This window comes from Lithobates pipiens, unplaced genomic scaffold, assembly GCF_037356315.1.
Source record: "Lithobates pipiens isolate NorthernLeopardFrog02 unplaced genomic scaffold, aLitPip1_a1.2 Scaffold_19, whole genome shotgun sequence".
In the NCBI taxonomy this organism is placed as follows: Eukaryota; Metazoa; Chordata; class Amphibia; order Anura; family Ranidae; genus Lithobates; species Lithobates pipiens.
Window position 1 is genome coordinate 316,646,268 of NW_027507764.1, and position 24,665 is coordinate 316,670,932.

Genomic DNA, 24,665 nt, shown 5'->3' on the forward strand with positions numbered 1-24,665 from the left:
GGGCTAAGTCCATGCGCCATACGATATAAGGCTGCTTACACAACGGCCGTATGTAGTGTGATATCTTGGAGGAGACTGTGAGAACTTGAGCTAAATTAAGCCGGTTAGTTAGCAGCTTGCAGGCAGTTTAATATATATATATATATATATATATATATATATATATATATACACACTATGTATACAGTGCAGTCAGTGTAGAATATATATACTGTGCAGGCAGTCTAATATATATATATATATATATATATATATATATATATATATATATATATATATATATATATATATGCACACACACACACACACACACACACACACACACACACACACAGTGCAGTCAGTGTACAGTTGTACAGTATATAATACAGTGCATTGAAGTGGTTAAGGGGAACCCTATGCAAATATTAAGAAAAAAAAATGGCATGGGATCCCCCCTTTGGGCCTGGTATGGATTTTTACGGGGAACTCCACACCAAAATTAAAAAAAAATGGTGCGGAGTCCCCCAAAATCCACACCAGGCCCTTAATCAAGCAAGCAGCCTGGCAGGCCAGGAAAGAGGGGGAGTGAGCGTCAGAGGGGGGGGGGGGGGGGCAGAGTCACTCAGTTACATCAGTGGGTGGCCTGCCCTTGCCTATATAAAAGCTGTCAAAGCCAAAAGACAGCAGTTGCAGGGAGGCAGCGTTTTTTCAATTTTTTGGGTCTGTCTGGCGGCATGATTAAAGATGGATGGACATCGCAGGATCCTTTTTTCTTTTTTAACCACTTCAGCCCCGGACGATTTGGCTGCTTAATGACCAGGCAATATTTTGCGATGCGGCACTGTGTCGCTTTAACTGAGAATTGTCATGCGACACTATACCCAAACAAAATTGACGTGTTTTTTCCAACAAATAGAGCTTTCTTTTGGTGGTATTTGATCCACAGTTTAGGCCAATATGTATTCTTCTACATATTTTTGGTAAAAAAAAAAAAAAAAATCACAATAAGTGTATATTGATTAGTTTTCACAAAAGTTATAGCTTCAACAAAATAGGGGATAGATGTATGAAATTTTTATTATTATTATTTGTTTTACTAGTAATGACGGCGATCTGTGATTTTTATCGGGACTGCAATATTGTGGCGGAAAAATTGGACAGTTTTGACACATTTTTGGGACCATTGACCATTATACAGTGATCATTTCTATAAAAATGCACTGATTACTCTATAAATGAAGGGGTTAACACTAGGGCGTGATCAATGGGTTTATCTGTGTTCCATCCATGTGTTCTAACTGTAGGGGGGGACTGTCTAAGAGAGAGAGAGAGATCGGTGTTCATACTTAGTATGAACACATGATCTGTCTCTATTTCCCTGAAAGAACCGTGATTTGTGTGTTTACAAACGCAGATCTCGGTTCTCGCTCTGTCACGAGCAATCGCTGGTGCCCGGTGGTCATTGCGCCTACTGGGAGCTTGCATAGGCTTCAGGCATATGCTGCTGGCACACGCCCCTAGTGGCCAAAAGGAAAAGTGACGTAAGGTAAAGTCAGTTTGCCCAGCTGAGCCAACCTGCCGTAGTAAAAATGCAGTGGCTGGTCCGGAAGTGGTTAATAAAGGAATTGTCACAAACTGTCTATTGTAGTTTTTACTTTCTGACACATTTTTGGGTAGGGGTACAATGTACTGTACCTGATACTCATTCACATCGAGGGTGGGATCTGGGGACCCTCTTGTTAAAGGGCGCTTCCAGATTCAGATAAACCCCCCACCCACAGACCACAACAACCAAAGGCCAGGGTTGTTGGGAAGAGGTCCTTGTCCCCATCAACACCCCAAAGCACCCTCCCCATGTTAAAGGCATGTGGTGTGGTATGGTTCAGGAGCCTGTCCTCCAGGCTGAATGCTACAGATAAGGGTCTGGTATGGATCTTGGTGTGGAGTTCCCCTTAAAGTCCATACCAGACCTGAAGGACTGGGGACTGGGGACTGGGGGGGAACCTACTCCATTTTTTCCCTTGATTTGTCATCTAGCCGGAAATACATTACAGCCGCAAGCAAGTTTAAATTACATTTTCCTTTAGAAATTTCATTTTTCTGTTGCACTGTTCTACACATCACACAGATGTGCCACTTTACAGGCAGACTAAGGGGATCCCCCAGGCACCATATTTAAAGGAAAATGTAATTGTTTCACCTTAAGTATTATTAAAATCACTTCTCCTGAAAAAACGGTTGTTTTAGAAACTTTTTTTTGCTTTGATACATGTCCCCTTTTTCAGGTAATAACTTGCATATAAGCTTTAAAAATTAGCACTTTTAATTTTTAATTTTCGTGTCCCAGAACGTTTAATAGTGTTTGCATATTCGCTTGTACTTTTTGCCTGTTTGCATGTTCTGATGCAAACCGGGGTGTTCGGCCCATCCCTGTTACTGAACAGAGTCAGTGGAAAGTGCACACCAAAAGGACCTCCTTACTCAGTTGTCCAAAAAGGAAAATACTCGGTAATACTCGGAAAAGTAACATTTTCATTTTACAACAAACTCATCTCATAACTGAGAGGATACTGATTTATCCATTCTAGTGGCCAGCCGGCTACATAAATTATGTGTTACATTGTATAAAATGAAGTTCATGTAAAATAAAGAAGCATTGTCTAGAAAAAGTATATCTGAGTCTGTAGTACTTAAGTTACTTTATATTGTGTGTGCCCTCATTGTATCCTATCTCTCAGCTCCACTCCCAACCCTTAGCAGCACCGAGTGCCACTTACCCCTAAACAGCGGGGAGTGGTTCACAGTATTTATATATATTAACTGTTGGGTAAAACAGAACAATATATTCAACCACTGCAGATCCACATACCACCATATTACGTATATCCCTTCAGTTTAGCTTATACATGGAGAGACACCGCATCATTCCCTTCAGTCACACACACCATCCATCTGAATAACAATTTCTATGGTTAACCACTTTAATACAGGGCATTTATACACCCTTCCTTCCCAGACCAATTTTTAGCTTTCAGCGCTCTCACACTTTGAATGCCAATTACTCAGTCATGCAACACTGTACCCAAACAACATTTTTATAATTTTTTTCATACAAATAGAGCTTTCTTTTGGTGGTATTTAACCACTACAATACAGGGCACTTTCATCCCCTTCCTTCCCAGCCCAATTTTCAGCTTTCATCGCTCTCGCAATTTCAATGACAATTGCGCGGTCATGCTACACTGTACCCAAATGAAATTTTTATCCTTTTGTTCACACAAATAGAGCTTTATTTTGGTGGTATTTATTCACGACTCCGTTTTTTATTTTTTGCGATATAAGCGCAAAAAAAGTGGAAATTTTGAAAAAAAACAATATTTTCTTTTTTCTATTTTAAAAGAAATCCGATTAAATCAAATTTTATCGTAAATTTAAGCCAAAATGTATTCTGCTACATGTTTTTGGTAAAAAAAATTCTGTTAAGTGTATAATAATTGGTTTGTGTGATCACGGACATATGTACGCAAATAATCATGTACATATGTGTGCAGGTGATCAGGTACATATGTGTGCAGATAATCATTGAGACATGTGATTTTAGTGGGACATATGTGGGGGACATGTGTTTTTATTATTTGGGGACATGTCTTTTTATTATTTGGGGACATGTGTGGGGACATGTGTGGGGACATGTGTTTTGGGGACATGTGTGGGGACATGTGTGTATTACACTAGACTAGTGATCAGTGAGTAAAAAGCTGTAAAAACAGCTCATACTCACTGATCACCAGCCGGCTGTAGCAATCTGCTCTCCTCTCCTCAGCGACAACTTCCGTGTGAGAAGAGGAGAGCCGATTGTCTAGCAACCGGCTGTTTGTTTACATCACATGATGGCTGTGATTAGACAAGGCCACCATTTGATCAGGAGGGCCAATCACAGAGCCCTCCTGTCGATTCGAGATGCGCCGTGTCCGGGTGACACAGGCGCATGGGGATCGCGCCGCTGCGCGGGCACGGGCACGCGCGATCCCCCTCCTTCTGATAGACGTTCCTGAACGTCCAGTCAGAAGGAGGCGGCTCCCACCCGGCCGTATATGTACATTGGCCGGGTGGGAAGTGGTTAATCACCACTGGGTTTTTTTTTTGCGACATAAGTGAAAAAAGAGCGAAAATTTTGAAAAAAATATATATATATTTTTTGTTTCTATGATACAATTTTGCAAATAAGTCATTTTTGTTTGGATATTATTTAGTCTCTTTGAAAGTTATAGAGTCTACAAGCTATGGTGCAAATCATTGAAAATTGATCACATCTGATCACACCTGATGCCTATCTCATTTCTTGAGGCTCTGAAATGTCAGGAAAGTACAAATATCCCCCAAATGACCCCTTTTTGAAAAGTAGTCAGTCCAAGGTATTTAGTAAGAGGCATGGTGAGTTTTTTGAAGTTGTAATTTTTTCCCAAAATTCTTGGGAAAAAGAAGAAATTTTTCTTTTGTTTTGTTTTTTACAAAATTGTCATAATAACAAGTTATTTCTCATACATAGCATATGCATACTTCCAATTACACCCCAAAATACATTCTGCAACTCTTCGCGAGTATGGAGATACCACATGTGTGGGACTTTTACAAAGGCTGGCCACACGGAGAGGTCCAACATGCAGGGAGCACTGTCAGGGGTTCTAGAAGCATAAATAACACCTCTAATTTCCTAACGACCTATTACATTTGTGAAGGCCCTGGAGCACCAGGACAGTAGAATTACCCCCAAAATGACCCCATTTTGGAAAGCAAACACCCCAACGTATATTCTATGAGGCATAATGAGTCTTTTGAACAGTTCATTTTTTTCCACAAGTCTTCGGAAAACGTGGAAAGAAAATGAAAACATTTTCTTTTTTTACAAAAAGTGGTCAGTTTATAAGATATTTCTAACTCAAAGCATGTACATAGCAAAAATTACACCCCAAAATACATTCTGCTACTCATCCTGAGTAAGGCAATACCACAGGTGTGTGACTTTTACATAGCCTGGCCACATACAAAGGCCCAACATGCAGGGAGCACCGTCAGGTGTTAAGGAGCATAAATGACACCTTTAATTTCCTAATGACCTATTACATTTGTAAAGGCCCTGGAGCACCAGGACAATGGAATTACCCACAAATTACCCCATTTTGGAAAACAAACACCCCAAAATATATTCTATGAAGCATTATGAGTCTTTTGAACGGTTATTTTTTTTACACAAGTCTTCAGAAAACGTGGAAAGAAAATGAAAATCTTTTTTTTTTTTTTTACACAAAGTTGTCCATTTATAAGATATTATTAACACATAGCATGTATATAGCAAAAATTACACCCCAAAACACATTCTGCTACTCCTCCTGAGTATTGCAATACCACATGTGTGAGACTTTTACACAGCCTGGCCATATACAGAGGTCCAACATGGAAGCAGTACCTTCAGGCGTTCTAGGAGCATAAATGACGCATCTCATTTAGTTCCTACCTATCACACTTTTGAAGGTCCTGGAGCACCAGGACAATGGAATTACCTCCAAAATGACCTCATTTTGGAAAGCAAACACCTCAACGTGTATTCTATGAGGCATGGTCTGCAAATAGGTACTCGAGTACTCCAACGTGCTGGTGACAGGTACTCCATTACTCCGATGGGCTGGTGACAGGTACTCCATTACTCCAACGGGCTGGTAACAGGTACTCAGGTACTCCAATGGGCTGGTGACAGGTACTCTGTTACCCCGACGGGCTGGTGACAGATACTCCATTACTCCAACGGGCTTGTGACAGGTACTCTGTTACTGCAATGGGCTGGTGACAGGTACTCGGGTACTCCGACGGGATGGTGATAGGTACTTGGGTACTCCGACAGGCTGGTGACAGTTACTTGGGTACTCCGATGGACTGTGACAGGTATTCAGGTACTCAGATGAACTGTGACAGGTACTCAGGTACTCAGATGGGCTATGACAGGTACTCAGGTACTCAGATACTCAGATGGACTGTGACAGGTACTCAGATGGACTGTGACACGTACTCAGGTACTCAGGTACTTGGGTGCTCAGATGGGTTGTGACAGGTACTCGGGTACTCAGATGGGCTGTGACAGGTACTTGGGTACTCTGATGGGCTAGGACAGGTACTCGGGTACTCAGATGGGCTGGGACAGATACTTAGGTACTCAGATGGGCTGTGACAGGTACTCAGGTCCTCGGGTACTCAGATGGGCTGTGACAGGTACTCAGGTACTCTGGTACTCAGATGGGCTGACAGGTACTCGGGTACTCAGATGGGCTGTGACAGGTACTCTGGTACTCAGATGGGCTGACAGGTACTCGGGTACTCAGATGGGCTGTGACAGGTACTCAGGTACTCGGGTACTCAGATGGGCTGACAGGTACTCAGGTAATTGGGTACTAAGATTGGCTGTGACAGGTACTCAGGTACTCGGGTACTCAGATGGGCTGGGACAGGTACTCGGGTACTCGGGTACTGAGATGGGCTGACAGGTACTTGGGTACTCAGATGGGCTGTGACAGGTACTCAGGTACTAGGGTACTCAGATGGGCTTACAGGTACTCAGGTACTCGGGTACTCAGATGGCCTGGGACAGGTACTTGAGTACTCAGATGGGCTGGGACAGGTACTCAGGTACTCAGATGGGCTGTGATAGGTGATGACCGGTTCTTTGATGGGTGATGACAGGTACTTTGATGGCTGGTGACAGGTCCTCTTTATTGGGTAATCAGTGTGTGTTGGTGTACACATGGTGGTAACGAGATGTTAACGAGGTGGTAACGAGACGGGCCCTGCTGTGAAATATTATATCAAAAATTGTTTCTCCTGTTAAAAAGGGGCTGAAAGATTGGGCCTTAGGTGGTGGTGTTGCTGCCACAACACTGTAACCTCTCACCGATACTCTTGTTGGGGGCAAGAACAGGCCTTGCTGTTAAAAATTATATAAAAAATTGTAATTACATGCCTCTATTAAACAGGGGCAGAAAAATTGGGCCTTGGGTGGTGGTGTTGCCACAACACTGTAAGACCTCACAGTTACTCTTGTTGGGTACAGGAACAGGCCCTGCATTGAAATATTATATCAAAAATTGTAATTACATGCCTCTGTTAAACAGGGGCAGAAAAATTGGGCCTTGGGTGGTGGTGGTGCCCTAAACCAAAAATATTGTTGGAAGCTAGCATCATCAAGATTGAGGAGGAGTAGGATAGTCAGCATAGGCAGTCTTTAAGGGATCCCAGATCCATAGCAAATTCAATCAGTTACATCAACATCAGGTGCTTGATAGCTGCTGATCCAAGACTGATTCATTTTTATGAATGTGAACCTATCAACGGAGTCTGTGGACAGGCACACTCTTTGATCCATTATAACCCCTCCAGCAGCGTTTCGAAAGCATGCTGGATGCAGGACAGGCCAGTAGCTCAATTGCATATTGAGCAAGTTCTGGCCAGTGGTCCATCCTCAAGACCCAGTAACCCAGTGGATGCTCTGTTGGAAAGGTCTTCAAGTCTGCTTTTGCCCCTAGATATTCCTAAACCATGTAATGCAGATGTTGGCAATGGTTGCTTGAACCTATCAGAACTTGGCACTGAGGACTGAAAAATAGTTTAAGGTCATTGATCAGATGGCCACCTGCTCCACCGCTCTTCCTCTGACTGAACGAAGCCTCAGCAACACGTTGTCCAGCACCAGAAAGTTGCAACCTCCCAGGGTCTGGAAATGCATTGCACAAACCTTTCTTCAAGGCCTCCTGAAGATGTTTCATCCGCTGCTCCCTCTGTGAAGGCAGGATGAGTTATGCAACCTTACCCTTGTAACGTGGATCAAGAACGGTTGCCAGCCAGTAATGATCCCTCTACTTGATACCACGGATCATAAGGTCCCTTCGCAGTTTTTGCAGAATCAGGGAGGCCATGCAGCTTAAATTTGCAGAGGCATTCGATTCTGAGTCCTCTGGGTCACTAAGGATCACATGATCTGTAACTACCTCCCCCCAGCCACGTACAACTCTTTGGGCTTCTGGGGACTGAAAACCATCCCTTGAAGACTGCTGCTCAGTGTTATCCTCTACATCCATGCTGACACAATCCTCATCCTCTTCCTCTTCGTCCTGTGTGTTTAGCAGGCTCACAGGAATGCTTTTTGAATAAAGGGGGCCTTGAGATGTAAGGAAGTCTTCACCTTCCTCCCGCTGTTCTGCTTCAAGTGCCCTGTCCATGATTCCATGAAGTGTGTGCTCCAACAGGAAAACTAGAGGGGCATTGTCATTGATGCATGCATTGTCGCTGCTCACCATCCCTGTGGCTTTGTGCATGCATCCTTAATCAGTAGCCCCTGGCGCAGGGAAAAGAAACCAAACTCCCCTGACCCTGTCCTGGTTCCAAGCTCTTAACTGACCAAACAATTGGTCAGTTATGAAGAACCAAGGATACTCCGACACTGTTCTGCTGGAAGAGGACTTCACTCCCAAAGCACCTTTGGCTTTCTCTATCAGAGGGCGGATATTCCCTTGTGGAAGTTCTACAGAATTTTTCCTGTCAATATTACAGAAAGTAAGACCTTTGTGAATGCCCAGGGAGAGATATACAGACTGAAGGGAAGGCACTGAAACTGGTAGAGGAACTGAGGATGAATTGGGACAAGTAGGTGTCTGATAAACATTCAGAGCATCCAGTCTCCCAGATTTATGAATAATATAATTGGTTGGAGGTTCTCCATCTTGCACGATTCCAACTTCCTTATCGAGTTTTTTTTTTAAACTTTAGCATTGGGCACAGGTTACCTGATTTTTATTTATTTTTTGCTAGTAACAGAGGTGAACCAAATCCTGATCTCCTCTGGGCAACTGGAACCTTCACGATTTTTTTTCTTTTAATCCAGCTACAAACTGGACCAGAATTTTTTACTTTTCCATAAAGCCTAGTTGACAGGAAGAGATTGAAAGGTGGACTTCCCACCTATTTATAATATATGGTCTTTGTTCTCATTGAATTACGCCCCTGCATAGGTAAACGTTTGTCATTATGTTATATTTTTTTCAATAAAAATTATTATACCAGAAAGGTGGACCCTCCCTTAAACTTCCACCAATGTCACACAAATATAGCTGATATGGCCCAAAGATCCTGAATATTTTCCATCCAAGTGTGTGCGCAAAGCTTCACACAGGCACCCCCTGAATGAGTGCACCCTTGAAAGGACTTCTGCTGTTCTCCCAAGACAGGTGCCTTAGATCTTTAAGGTTTCAATAATGAAGATTGGGTACTTCTCCAGTTCCTTTACTAATCTTTTTCCCAGTCCATGGGAGTTTGCCTCCTTATATCTACTTGGGAGTTGCCACCTGTATGCTGGACCTTTTTGAAATTTCGTTTTTTTGTAAGATGATATTCGCCGTGACCTGCGGCTGTCCAGCCTTTTCTTTGATTCATTCCTACATGCAGAGTCAGCACCTGTTTCCATTAGCGAGTGGGATGCATTATGAGATGTTTGCCTAGAGCAGATGTTCTTTTGTAGTTAGTATGTAGGAGCACTTCAGCTCTATATCTAATTTTTGGACTAGAGCCTCCTTGAATGTGACAGCAAGGTGACATGTCTTGCCAGCTACATTAATGATGCATCCACCATTGGAGGAGGCTGCTGCAGGTTGATGTTTAGCTTTTTCAGGGTATACCATTTTGACAGCCTGTTTATACAGGCATTTTTCTCTGACCCATTCAATTCTTCCCGGATTAACTCTTCCAGTTGTTCAGTGAAGGGAATAAGTACTTTCTAACCTTGTGGAGAGTTTCCTCCACTTCACCCCAGGCAATTTTGTCATTATTATTATTAAGCTGGGTTTTAGTGCACTATTAATCATATTTAACATTTGCGTATGTGGTGTCAGAGCATATTTGAATAGTTGCAGCTGAATTCACTATTTAATTAGGTTCTTAATTTATCTGTATTAGCGCTTAAGTAAATTATTTTAATTGTGTCCTTGTGGACTATTGGGCAATCTTCAAAGCTTGTGGGCCATTTAATGATTTCTTACCATGGCAAGCTTTCCAATTTGGGCACCATCTACTGGCTCTGGTTGTAAGTGCTAGGCAATTCAGCCACCAACTGGGGAGTACAGGCTTCATGCATCAACTCCTTGGCTGATTCTTTAGCCAAGGCAGCTATTTTCCAGACATCCCCTTCCTTGCTCCAAGTGGACGTGACATGCTAGCTTGTCAAGCAGTGACTTTCCACCACAAATGCAGCAACCATTAGGGCTGGTAATCTGTGGTGTTTGTAAACGGGGAGCAATAATAATAAGAGGTGAGATAATGACATTGATTAATGTTGTTTGGATGTCTGTGCTTGAATGGTGACTGTTCTGGCTTTTAGCAGGCTCCCTCCATCTTGAGGACCTTGCAGGGCTGTATAGAGCTTGTCCCAGGCAGATTTGATGTACTAGCTTGGCAGGCACTTTCCACCACAAATGCAGCGACTATTAGGGCTGATAACTTGTGATGTTTGTGAACAGGGAGCAATGAGATGATGACCTTTATCAACATTGTCTGGATGTCTTTCTTAGATGAAGACTTATCTTGACCTTCAGAAGGCTCCTTACATCTTGTGGCCCTTACAGGACTATAGATGTTGACTCTCTTGTTCTCAGTTTTCACTACGTACCTAATCCCTATACCTTAAAAGCAATGGGTGGTCTGACTGGGCAGCATTCCCATAGGAACAGAGCAAAGCAGCAGACTGAAATTAAAAACAGCATAAGGCTAAGTCTCCACTACTGTGACCTGAAAGTCATGTGATTTTGCCGCAAATTTGATGCGACTTGAAGCAATGCCTGTGTATTCTTGAGATCTATGGACACAGATATGAACGATACTCATTGGAAATCATAGGGTATGACTTGTCAGGCAACATTGCAGTGATAAGTCGCATTAGTGGAAACTGAGCCCAACACAGTGATCCTAGAGCAGGTATTGAGAAAGAAAGAGGAAGGGCCAGGTAAATGTCTTAAAGAGCACAATGACCCTAGAGCAACACTGAGAAGGTGATAGGAAAAGCCCAGGTGAATGCCATCAAAAGGGAAAACATACCTGCAAACAATGACCACATAAGCATCCAGCATGCATGGATAGAGAGCTCCACCATTCTCTGCCTAAAATGCCATAAACTCACATTTGCCATTAGTGATGATATCAGTGCCTAAGCATGCTCAGATCGCCATCCTGGAAAAGATGTAACCAGAAAACTGATCACAGAGGCCGCATCACTTCCTGCCTCTCATGCTCAGAGAGTACTTGCACTGCTGCCACCATCTTGGAAATGGCAAACACCCACAACACAGAGAAAAGCATATGAGCATATGGAAAGCAAAAGGAAATTTAGACATTAGACATTTAGACATTTAGAGACTGTAGAGGAAGGACTTACACCCAGGAGAAGCTAAAATATGCCCCGCCCCCCAGACCACCAGAATGGAGCTCCAACTATATAGCTCATTTAGAGACTGTAAATGAACTACTTTCACCTAAGAGAGGCTTAACCTGGCTAGGGCGACAAACAGTACGAGATATCTCGCTATTCCAATCCTAATCAGGTATGGAAAAAAGATGAATGCTGTGAGCCGGGTCTGTCTTTGATTTATAGTTAACCAGTCCTATCAGGTTGTGAGGGTGGAGTCACAACCTATTTTATGCTGCCATGATGCAGCAGGAAAATTGGTTTGACCAAGGGTGCCATTATCCAATGCACTGAAAACACATAACAAACCACTTTTTACCACTCTTATTGCTCTTAATTGATGAAAGGTTTAACTGCCCTAATACTTCAGATAGACTGGTGTTAACGTATTTACTTTTGTTTATACAACAAAAATGGTAGAATAAAAAATGTATTGCTAATGGATGCATCATTCATAATGAAAATGTAATAGATCTAATTTTAGCAAAAAAATAAATAAAATACTTACGAAGAAGTATAATGATGCAAAGCAGAATTGCAATTAAAGCGCCTGTACTCAGACCAGCAGGTAAGAGTAAAGCCTCAGCACTGCAAGTCTGCATGTTTCCCTTGCTGTCACATGTGCATACTCTTATGGTTAACGTTCCAGTACTGCTTTGAATTGGGTAGTCATTATCAGATATGACCACTGGTAATAGGTATGTGTTTATTTCATGCCTGTTAAATCCATTCCTCCTTGTTAAGATCCGAGCTGTGTTATCTGCATAAATAAAAGAAAACATAATATAAACATAACTATAGATTTTGGATAGGATGGGCAAAAGTTATTTCAAAGGAAAGTTATTTCAATGAAAGGATAATTTTCCAATAGATGCATTTTTAAAAGAGTAAGGGAAGGCTAATGCCACCATAAGCTCTTTGTTCCTGTATTGTATGTAGTGTAAGAAAACTGAGAGAACTTAGAGCAGAAGCTACCAAATAGGTGTATCTGCACTGAAGATTGTATCTGCAGTACACTTAGTTTGAACTTAGTCTGAACCAGATTTAACAGTGTTAGGTGTCTGGGACAGGTGCTAGAAAACCATATTGTGGAAATAGAATCAGTTATACAAGAGCAGCCTAAATACAGTACAAGGATGTGGTATTCATCAGAGCACATGCTCCACCTTGGCTATTTGATCCAATCATTTTTTTGTCATTCATAATAAACATGGGCAATTATTTTGTTACAAATTAGTTTCTAGACAGAAGCATTCAGAAGCATCCGAATAAACAAAAGACTCTTCGTTCATTCAGAAGCATCCGAATAAACAAAAGACTCTTTTGACGAATGCATATGAAAACAAATTGTCAGAAAGAGTACAAATCAGAAAGACCGAAAATCCATCCATTTAGTTTTTTTCTATTATAATTAAATTATCATCTATTATTAACGTTTTTTATTATTATTATTATTTTATTATTATTATAAACTATTAAATTATAGATCTTTTTAGATCTCCGTGCCATTGCAGCTAATTTATGATAGATTCGATTTACATTTTTATTGGAATTTCCTTACAAATTTAGCTAAAGTAAATGTTAGTGAACGCATCAAATACAAATGCATCCAAAGTTACGAATTATCTGAAGTAACAAATGCCACATCTAAACAAATGGAACGGAACGAATATGAATGCATCCAAAGTTACGAATGATTCGAAGTAACAAATGCTGCATGTAAAGAATGAAGTAAACAAATATACCGCGCTGTCTAGACACTAGCAGCCAACACAGAAGTGTATGGATAAACAGAGTTAAATATAGAAAATGGGCAGGACTAACAAAATAGTCAATATCAATTGATAAGTGAAAAATGTATGACCAATATCAAAATACATAGGGACATATATTCAGTAGGAAAATTGTGTCCAAAATATAAAAATAGAGAACCAGAAGCAGGCCCTAGTGTGTTCCAAGGTGTGTAATCCAAAAATGGATACATAAATGGATATAATAACAATCACAGAAATCTTGAGTGAACATCCAAAAGTGATAAAAGTGACATAAAAGATCCATCACCAGAAGCACCAGTTGCTTACTGGAAAGACTGGACTCATACAGGTATACACCTGATGAGTCAAACAAGCTTTAAAAGATGACCAGAAGGTTCAGGCTCACTGTATGGACATGACCTCCAAACAAACATTCCAAAACAATGGATACAGCAGGTTGGTAGTACATGGGCACATGGTCCAACCAAGAGGATAAAAAAGAGGGAGAATGGGGCACATAGCGTAATTCCGTAAGGAATATTTATTATGTAAACATAAGAATTACACTTACATTTCCAGGATTAAAAAACAAGCACTTCAAATCGGACAGTAACAATGGGATCAGCGTGACAACCCAATGCGTTTTACCTCTTTTGTTTACCTCTTTTGTTTCTAGCTCACTCTACAGTGAGCTAGACTTGTGCACAACGGAAAATTTTGCTTAGTTTCGGTTCGTTGTCATTCGTAAAATACACAATTTCGGTCTGTTATATTCATTATGTTACGTTAATACATTTTCGGATAATTTGTTATTATTCATAGAGTGTCGAATTCATTCATTCGTATTCGTTGAAATTCGCTATTTATGTATGTATAGACATTCGTGATAATGATTTGTAGTTTGGAAAGTCGTTTGTTTATTGGATCTTTTAACACACACAATGACAACGTCTCTTCTCCCCGGCTCAAATATAATACAACACCCTTCTATAATACAACACCCTTCTAACTCAGTTCTCAGGAATGCACTTTGCCAGTAATCTATCCTCCGGCACAAAATTAATTAGCTGATTGGGCTATAAGATTAACTTTGAGCTGACCTTTTGTTTCATTAGATCTTTAAAGAATTACCGAATCATGTCAAATTCATTCGAATTCATTCGTTATATTTCTTTCGTATTCGTTGTTATTCGTTATTTTTTTTTTCGGATGCATCCGATTGTCCGAAAGATGCAAAATTCAGCCGAATTTTGATTTGTTACGATACGAATTGCACAAGCCTACAGTGAGCCTGAACCTTCTGGTCATCTTTTAAAGCTTGTTTGACTCATCAGGTGTATGCCTGTATGAGTCCAATCTTTCCGGTAAGCTCTTCTATGTCACTTTTATCATCTTTGCATGTAAAGAATAGAACGGAATGAATATGAATGCATGTGAAGTTATGAATGATCCGAAGTCATGAAAGCCGATCATAATGAATGATTCGATAAAAGAAAAAGAACCGAATTAAATGAAAACAAAGCGAAACAAATTTTTTGGTAGTGCACAAGTCTAATTCAAAATAGTATTTTTCAGGACACTCAAGGATTGTTTTTAAGCACAGAATACCCTAAAATACCTTTCTCTTTATATGCAGTATCAAAGTATAAGTAAAAAAAAAGATATAATTTAGCCTGCACACAAAACACACTTTCCTTATTAACCATGCAATTAGGAGGATATTTCCAAAGTCACTATACCTTCATTATCTTGGACTGTGAAGTTTGGGTTAACAGATGCTAAGCTGAAAAAGAATTTTTGCCCACCAGGAGGTTCATCTTTGTCCACTGCACTTATTGTCTGTATTAACTGTTAGAAAAATAGAAAAACATTGTTGTTAACATAAAGCCAACCACAGTCATTAAAAGAAAGGAATGAAGCTTCAAGGAAAATATCCTATAGAATTACATGGCAAGAACACAAATTCCTTGTATATGTACTTTGTAAATAAATATATGATGCTGATATATATATATATATATATATATATATATATATATATATATATATATATATATATATATATAGTATATACAGTGTATATATATATATATATATATACACACACACACACATAATATAATATTTATATATGCATATACCACTTGATAAAATCACTAGCAATGTGACCCACAAATCTAACCTTCTAGTATGAATAATTTTTACACAATCTACATATAGTATGTTTCACTTTTCAAATAGAATTACTGTCCACTAATAAGAAAAAATACACACTTGTCTGTGAATAATTAAAAAAGAACATAACATGCTCATAGAACAGCACTACAAAAATGTTACAAAGTATTTCCATTGCTTAACGCTGGAGCACCCACACCTCTGATGAAACAGTAATTCAGATTTTTTTTTATACACATGAACAGGCAAAATAATCTATTAATTTCCCTGATTTTTATTTATTTAGCCTTGCCTGTTTATTGTTGCGTCTGATGCAGACAAAAACAACAAATTCATTTATAAACATGTACTTTTACTATTCATCTGTCTTTCCATTATTAGGTGTATTGTATAGAAAAAAATAACGGGGGGTTAAAAGCTCCCCGCTAGTGGCCAAAAAGTGGTGCTAATACAACCGTAAAGAGCTCCACTAGTGGCCAAAAAGCACTGCAAAAACAACGGTGAAGTGCCGCTAAAAATAGTGGAGCTTTACCGATGACATCCGGAGCGCTGTGAGTGTGAAAGTGCCCTTAAGGGTATGATTAAATAGAGACATCTAATAAAAATGGTTGTTGAGAGAGAACTACATCTTCAGTTGTTGGAAGGGTTTAGCTGTATTAGCAAGATATACTGTAGCTGAGAGAGTTAAGTAATGTAATTTTTGTTTCCACAGTTCAGAGCCACTTAACCACTTGAGGACCGCCGTATTGCCATTGTACGTCAGCACAATGGCACAGGCAGGCACAATCACGTACATCTACGTGATTGCCTTCCAGCGGGTGGGGGGTCCGATCGGACCCCCTCCCGCTGGTTACGGCGGTCCGATTCGGTCCAGGAGCGCTCCGTGATGAGGGGATGGCCGTTGGTTTTCGGCCACCCCCTCTGGATCGCTCCTGGCCAATGAGAAGCTTCCTCCCCTGTGTATTGTTTACACAGGAAGGAGGAAGTGATGTCATTCTCCTCGGGGCGGTCTTTTTGACCGGACTACGAGGAGAAGAGTAAAAGTAAGTCTGCACGAACACTACACTGACATGTAGGTACACACAGGCACACAAACCCCCCCCGATCCCCCCCCCCCCGATCGCCCCCCGATCCCCCCCCCCCGCCCCCCCTCCCCCCCCAGTCACAGTGTCACTGATTGCATTGATCATTTCTTTACTGATCAATGCATTCAGTGTCAGTTGTGACAGTAAAAACTGTCAGGACAGTTAGTGTTAGGTCCAGGGTAGCCCCCTATCACCCCCCAATAAAGATTTAACCCCCTGATTGCCCCTAGAGTTAACCCTTTCACCCCCTTTTGCCAGTGTCACTAAGCGATCATTTTTCTGATCGCTGCATGTGTCGCTAGTGTCGCTAGGTAGCTAGTTATTTTTTTAGGTTCACCGCCAGGTTTTTATATCGCTAGGTACCCCGATATACTACCCAATAATGTTTTTAACCCCCTGATTGCCGCTAGTTAACCCTTTCACCCCCTTTTGCCAGTGTCACTAAGCGATCGTTTTTCTGATCGCTGCATTAGTGTCGCTACAGTCGCTAGGTAGCTAGTTATTTTTTTAGGTTCACCGCCAGGTTTTTATAGCGCTAGGTACCCCGATATACTACCCAATAATGTTTTTAACCCCCTGATTGCCGCTAGTTAACCCTTTCACCCCCTTTTGCCAGTGTCACTAAGCGATCATTTTTCTGATCGCTGCATGTGTCGCTAGGTAGCTAGTTATTTTTTTAGGTTCACCGCCAGGTTTTTATATCGCTAGGTACCCCGATATACTACCCAATAATGTTTTTAACCCCCTGATTGCCGCTAGTTAACCCTTTCACCCCCTTTTGCCAGTGTCACTAAGCGATCGTTTTTCTGATCGCTGCATTAGTGTCGCTACAGTCGCTAGGTAGCTAGTTATTTTTTTAGGTTCACCGCCAGGTTTTTATAGCGCTAGGTACCCCGATATACTACCCAATAATGGTTTTAACCCCCTGATTTCCGCTAGTTAACCCTTTCACCCCCTTTTGCCAGTGTCACTAAGCGATAATTTTTCTGAACGCTGCATCAGTGTCGCTAGTGTCGCTAGGTAGCTAGTTAACTAGGCTCCCAAAAAGTCCCCCACATGTGGTATCCCCGTACTCGGGAGAAGCAGCAGAATTTATTTTGGGGTGTAATTTGACTTCTGCCCATAGCATGTGTGAGCAATATATCATTTAGTGACAACTTTGTGCAAAAAAAAAAAAGTTTGTAATATTCCCGCAACTTTTGGCAAAATATAAAATATTCCATGGACTCAACATGCCTCTCAGTAAATAGCTTGGGGTGTCTACTTTCCAAAATGGGGTCATTTGGGGGGGTTTTGTGCTATTTTGGCATTTTATGGCCTTCGAAACTGTGATAGGTAGTGAGGAGTTAAATCAAAAATTTGCACCCTTAGAAATCCTGAAGGTGGTGATTGGATTTCTAAGGGTGCCGTGCGCGACTAGACTCCCAAAAAGTCCCACACATGTGGTATCCCCGTACTCGGGAGAAGCAGCAGAATGTATTTTGGGGTGTCATTTCACATATAACCATGGCATGTGTGAGCAATATATCATTTAGTGACAACTTTTTGTAAAAAAATTTTTTTTTTTTTTTTTTGTCATTATTCAATCCCTTAGGACAAAAAAATAAATATTCAATGGGCTCAACATACCCATCAGCAATTTCCTTGGGGTGTCTACTTTCCAAAATGGGGTCATTTGGGGGGGATTTGTACTGCCCTGCCATTTTAGCACCTCAAGAAATGAGATCGGCAGTCATAAATTAAAAGCTGTGTAAATTCCAGAAAATGTACTCTAGTTTGTAGACGCTATAACTTTTGCGCAAACCAAAAAATATACGCTTATTGACATTTTTTTTACTAAAGACATGTGGCTGAATAAATTTTGCCCTCAATGTATGACTAAAATTTAGTTTATTCGATTTTTCTTATAACAAAAAGAAGAAAATATCTTTTTTTTTCAAAATTTTCGCTCTTTTTCCATTTATATCGCAAAAAAAAAAAAATCGCAGAGGCAATCAAATACCATCAAAAGAAAGCTCTATTTGTGGGAAGAAAAGGACGCAAATTTCGTTTGGGTGCAATATTGCATGACCGCGCAATTACCAGTTAAAGCAGCGCAGTGCGAAATTGCAAAAAGACCTCTGGTCCTTAAGGTGTTTATTGGTCCGGAGCTGAAGTGGTTAAATCAATCAACTCAGTTAGATATTTATTATTTTAAAGTGGGGTACATTTGTTAAAGCCCACATAATAAAACCTTAATTATAATTTTATGATACAAATCAAGATTGAGATAATGTGTCTGTTTAACCACTTGCAGACCGGACCATTTTGCTGGTCAAAGACCAGACCACTTTTTGCGATTCGGCACTGCGCCGCTTTAACTGACAATTGCGCGGTCGTGCGACGTGGCTCCCAAACAAAATTGACGTCCCTTTTTTCCCACAAATAGAGCTTTCTTTTGGTGGTATTTGATCACCCCTGCGTTTTTTATTTTTTGCGCTATAAACAAAAATAGAGCGACAATTTTGAAAAAAACGCATTATTTTTTACTTTTTGTTATAATAAATATCCCCCAAAAATATATAAAAAAAACTTTTTTTTCCCTCAGTTTAGGCCGATACGTATTCTTCTACATATTTTTGGTAAAAAAATCGCAATAAGCGATTATTGATTGGTTTGCGCAAAAGTTATAGCGTTTACAAAATAGGGATAGTTTTATAGCATTTTTATTAATAATTTTTTATTATTTTTTTATAGTAATGGCGGCGATCAGCGATTTTTATTGTGACTGCGACATTGTGGGGGACCCATCGGACATTTTTGACACATTTTTTGGGACCATTGTCATTTATACAGTAATCACTGCTATATAAATGCAGTGATTCCTGTGTAAATGACACTGGCAGTGAAAGGGTTAACCAGTGGGTGGCAGTGTAGGGGTTAAGTGTTCCTAGGGGTGTGTTACTAACTGTGGGGGGGGTTGGGCTTTCATTTAGTGAACACTGATCTCTGCTCTAATCACATGGAGCAGAGCTAGTTGCTAGGCAGAATGGAGAAATGTTGTTTACACAGCATTTCCTCCATTCGGCCGCTCCGTGAGACGATCGCGGGGATGCCCGCGGCGATCGAGTCCGCGGGTCCCGCGACCGGACTCACGGGGGTCCCGACCAGCGCGGGAGCGCGCCGCCGGCGGCGCGCTCCCGATGGCAGGGCGGCAATGAATATTGGACGTACCTGTACGCCAATATGCCTGCCCGTGCCATTCTGTCGACGTACATCGTCGTGCGCTGGTCGGGAAGTGGTTAAATAAAAAAACGGCTTTCAATGTTTAAAGACAAAAATGTTCATACATGACGGATGATGTCAGTGCTTGGTTAGAATCATCTAGAAGAGGTAAAAGCCTTCCCCAAAATGGATTAGGAACTGCTAATCCTCTTTCCTCCAGGAGGGGTAAAATGTTTTTAACCACTTCCCAGCCTGTGCACGCCGATGTACGTAGGCAGAATGGCACAGACAGGCAAATGGGTGTACAGGTATGTCCCTTTAAATTTAACACACGCGCCGGTAGGGACCTCCGTGAGTTCAACTCGTTCGCTGCAGGGATACCCACGATCGTCTCATGGGGAGGAAGAACGGGGAAATGCTAAAGTAAACAAGCATCTCCTTGTTCTGCCTAGCAACAGTGACACTGATCTCTGCTCTCTGTGATTGGAGCAGAGATCATTGATGTGTAAAACACAGCCATGCCTCCCACAGTTAGCAACACGCCCCTAGGTCACACTTAACCCCTACACTGCCACCTAGTGGTTAACCTCTTCACTGCCAGTGTCATTTACCGTATATACTCGAGTATAAGCCGAGATTTTCAGCCTCTTTTTTGAGGCTGAAAGTGCCCCCCTCGGCTTATACTCGAGTCATCGCTGTCTGCCCGCTCGATCAGCGTGTCGAGCAGACAGACAGCGGCCATTCTATAATTCAAAAGCCGCGCCTCCGGCTCCGCCTTCGCCTGTGATAGGCGGAACACTGAATTTCCCAGCAGCCTGTGTTCCGCCTATCACGGACATCGTATCATCCTCGTACTACGGACGAGGATGATACGATGTACGTGATAGGCGGAACACAGGCTGCTGGGAAATTCAGTGTTCCGCCTATCACAGGCGAAGGCGGCGGCGCAGCTTTTGAATTTTACAATGGCCGCCGAGGCGCCGACGAAGAGGGCACGGGACGGAGGCAAGGCAAGGCACGGCACGGGACGGGACGGGACGGGACGGAGGCAAGGCACGGCGGCGAGGCACGGAGGCAAGGAGGCAAGGCACGGGACGGAGGCTCGGGACAAAGGCTCGGGACACAGGTAGGCTGGACACACACACACACACACACACACACACACACACACACACACACACACACACACACACACACGGATGGATACACACACACACAGGGATGGATGGATGGATGGAGACACACACACACAGGGATGGATGGATGGATGGAGACACACACACACAGGGATGGATGGATGGATGGACACACACACACACAGGGATGGATGGACGGACACACAGGGATGGACGGACACACAGGGATGGACGGACACACAGGGATGGACGGACACACACACAGGGATGGACAGGCATGTCTTACCCTCGGCTTATACACGAGTCAATAAGTTTGCCAGTTTTTTTGGGGGTAAATTGGGGGCCTCGGCTTATATTCGGGTCGGCCTATACTCGAGTATATACGGTACACAGGAATCAGTGCATTTGTATAGCGCTGATTGCTGTATAAATGACAATGTCCCAAAAATGTGTCAAAAATGTCCGATGTATCCGCCATTATGTCGCAGTCACAATAAAAAATGCTGATTGCCACCATTACTAGTAAAAAAAAAAATATTAATAAAGATGCCATAAAACTATCCCCTATTTTGTAAATGCTATAACTTTTGCGCAAACCAATCAATAATTGCTTATTGCGATTTTTTTTTCCAAAAATATGTAGAAGAATGCATATCGGCCTAAACTGAGGAAAAAAAATGTTGTACATTTTTTGGGGGGTATTTGTTATAGCAAAAAGTAAAAAATAATGCATTTTTTTTTCAAAATTGTTGCTCTTTTTTTGTTTATAGCGCAAAAAAATAAAAACCGCAGGGGTGATAAAATACCACCAAAAGAAAGATCTTTGTGGGAAAAAAAGACATACATTTTGTTTGGGAGCCACATCGCATGACTGTGCAATTGTCACTTAAAGCGACGCAGTGCCGAATCGCAAAAAGTGGTCTGGTCTTTGGCCAGCAAAATAGTCTGGGGCTTATGTGGTTAATATGGTTCCAGATAGGTTCACAAAAGTCTTGTAAAATTGTTTTATCAGTTGCCAAATAGAAATATTGTAATAATAAATAGAAGTTGGGTAACTAGGTATATATGAAAATCACCCTTCCGACTTTAGTTAAGGGCCAACTCACAGATGTTTCTTTGAATCTAGAGTGCAATGGGAGTATATTAAAGTAATTAAGTAATTAAATAATTAAGTCTCAAGGTTTTTTTTTACCTTCATACATTCTATGCATGAAGGTAAGCAGCACCCAGTCCCCTATAATACTTTCCCAGTCTCCCTCCAGCGCTGTTCATGAGAGTGGCCAATGAGAAGAGACAATGGGTTGGGGAAAGCCATGCTCCATGTGTGAATGGACACACAGAGCAGCAGCTCGGGATCAAGCCTGCTCAGTGGTGCTCAATAAGCAAGCAACACTCAGCAGGAGGGAATGGCCAGGAGCGCCGGCTGGGACCTGAGAAGAGGAGGATCGAGGCTGTTCTGTGCAAAACCAATGCACAGAGCAGGTAATCGTAACATGTTTGTGCTTTTAAAGAAAAAAAAAAAGAACTTTCTTTAATATCACTTTAAGTTTTACATAGTTTTGCAGATCTGCCTAAATTACCACACAAAATATACATTCCCTTTAAATCATTCGTTCACTCAAATGTGTTACGCCATTGAGAGAATTTAGGTAAGACTCTATTCACATTGGTCTTAGGATTTTTTGATATTGCTGCCTAAATTAGAGTGTTACCACTATTCCTCTTTTTGTATTATTAAATTAAAAATCGAACAGGCTAAGTAGGACATATTAGATGTGCAGAAATGGAAGCCTAGCACAAAGATCTCACCAAAGGGGTGTCCAAAAGCTGTAAGAATTTTTGGTTTCCAGCATTTACCAAACACTAATAAATTACTTTTCGATGAACTGACTTCAGTATGTTCTAGTATTTTTCAGCTTAAATAATATCACACACTGGCAGGTGTTTAAAAATGTTCATATTATGATATTATAAGTAGTAATTAGTAATAGTTAATAATGTTGAAAATATTCAATCGTCTATAGGAGTAGCTTCCTCAGTTCAAATAAAACCAGTGTTCAAACAATGTGAATGAGTTCCTCATGTGGATATAAATGTTGGTATATGTTCACAAAGCTCAGAAGAACTGACCAAGTCACTTGCATGATAGTAGAATTGATTTCACCCAAGTTATTGTCAGGCTTAAAAATATGCCAGAGTTTAACATTATGGTTATAATGGACATTCTCATCCCAGACACCAAAGGGTCGTATTTGCATAGAGAATTATCCCGAATTATGAGAATGTTGTGCATGTTCATTTTAAAAACGAAAATCTCTTTACAAAGGAAATTTTTTCTTTCAATTAAAATATTCGATTGTTGGCTTTGAATTTGCCCCAAATTGGTTTATATGTTTGACATTTGTGTTTGGCACACCAAATGTGGCAAGCTGAGAAATGGAAGCTGAGAAAGCCTGCACTTTATCATTTCAAATTTTACAAAAACTACTAAATTAGAAGGCAATCTCACATATTACCTTCTCTACTTTAAAGCATTACATTTTTCACTGAAGACTGTAATTTGAGATGGAATCAACTACCAGTATTAATACAGTTATACATGACAACTGACAGATAATTGAAAATGAAGGATATTATTATTTTATTTTTGTAAAGACATCACCCAGCCATGATATTCAGTTGTAGCTTGTAGTGGTAAATTTAAAATAATTCCAGCTGTCAGAAAGCCCCAAGTAGGAAAGAGCCAAACACTCCCCCAGTTAGGTTCGCACCAGAACCTTCAAACGGACCTAAAATTCGTACAAACTTTAGAACCCCATTAAAGTCTATGGGATTCAAATTTTTGAAAGCAAAAGTGCTAATTTTAAAGGCTAATATGCAAGATATTGTCCAAAAAATGGTTCGGGAATCCGGCTCCTACCCCAGGGGACATGGATCAATGCAAAAATTTTTTTTCTAAATGCCGTTTTTTGGAAGCATTGATTTTTAATGACGACTAAAGTAAAAAAAAAGTGAAATATTCCTTTAAATATCGTGCCTGGGGGGTGTCTATAGTATGCCTGTGAAGTGGCACGTTTCCCATGTTTAGAACAGTCCTTGAACAAAATGACATTTAACGGAAAAAAAGTAATTTAAAACTGCTTGCAGTTTTAATGTAATATCTGGTTCCAGCAATACAGATGAAAATCATTGAGAAAAAAGGCATAGGTAGCCCCCCCCGCCCATTACCAGCCCCTTTGGGTCTTGTACGGATATTAAGGGGAACCCCGTACCCAAATTAAAAAAAGGAAAGGTGTGTGGGCCCCAGGCCCTATATAATCAGAACAGCTGTCTGTCTTTTTTCATCTCACTTCCTGTTGTCTCCTTCCATTTGCAAGTAGGGGACATTTGTAAGTTGGATGTTTGAAAGTAGGGGCCTGCCCTATATGCTCTGCAGAAATTTGGCCCTAAGGTGTTAGTGTTGCCACAAGTTAACACTGTAAGCCCTCAAAGTGACTCTTGGTGGGCGCTGGAGCGCCCTGCTGTGAAATAATTATATCAAGAATTGTAATTACATGCACCTGTTAAACAGGGGCTGAAAAATTGGGCCTTAGGCACTGGTGCCACAAAACTGCAACCCCTCACAGATACTCTAGTTGGTGTGCAGGAATGAGCTCTGCTGCAAAGTATTGCATCAAAAATTGTAATTACATGCCCCTGTTAAACAGGGGCTGAAAAATTGGGCCTTAGGCACTGGTGCTGGTACCACAACACTGCAACATCTCCCAGATACTCTAGCTGGAGTACAGGAATGACCCCTGCTGCAAAGCATTGCATCAAAATTTTTAATTTACAC

General features: G+C 41.1%; 1 protein-coding gene across 2 annotated transcripts in view; it reads right to left on the reverse strand.

Moving 5' to 3' along the window:
* LOC143996775 (cadherin-10-like) overlaps nt 1–24,665 on the reverse strand; it is a 639,446-nt gene that overhangs the window by 21,005 nt on the left and 593,776 nt on the right. For both annotated transcript variants that reach the window (XM_077492037.1, XM_077492038.1), the window contains 2 exons: nt 14,970–15,078; nt 11,985–12,236 (listed from right to left, as the gene is read on the reverse strand). In XM_077492037.1, the coding sequence (XP_077348163.1) occupies nt 11,985–12,236; nt 14,970–15,078 (361 nt within the window). The remainder of the gene's footprint in view (nt 1–11,984; nt 12,237–14,969; nt 15,079–24,665) is intronic.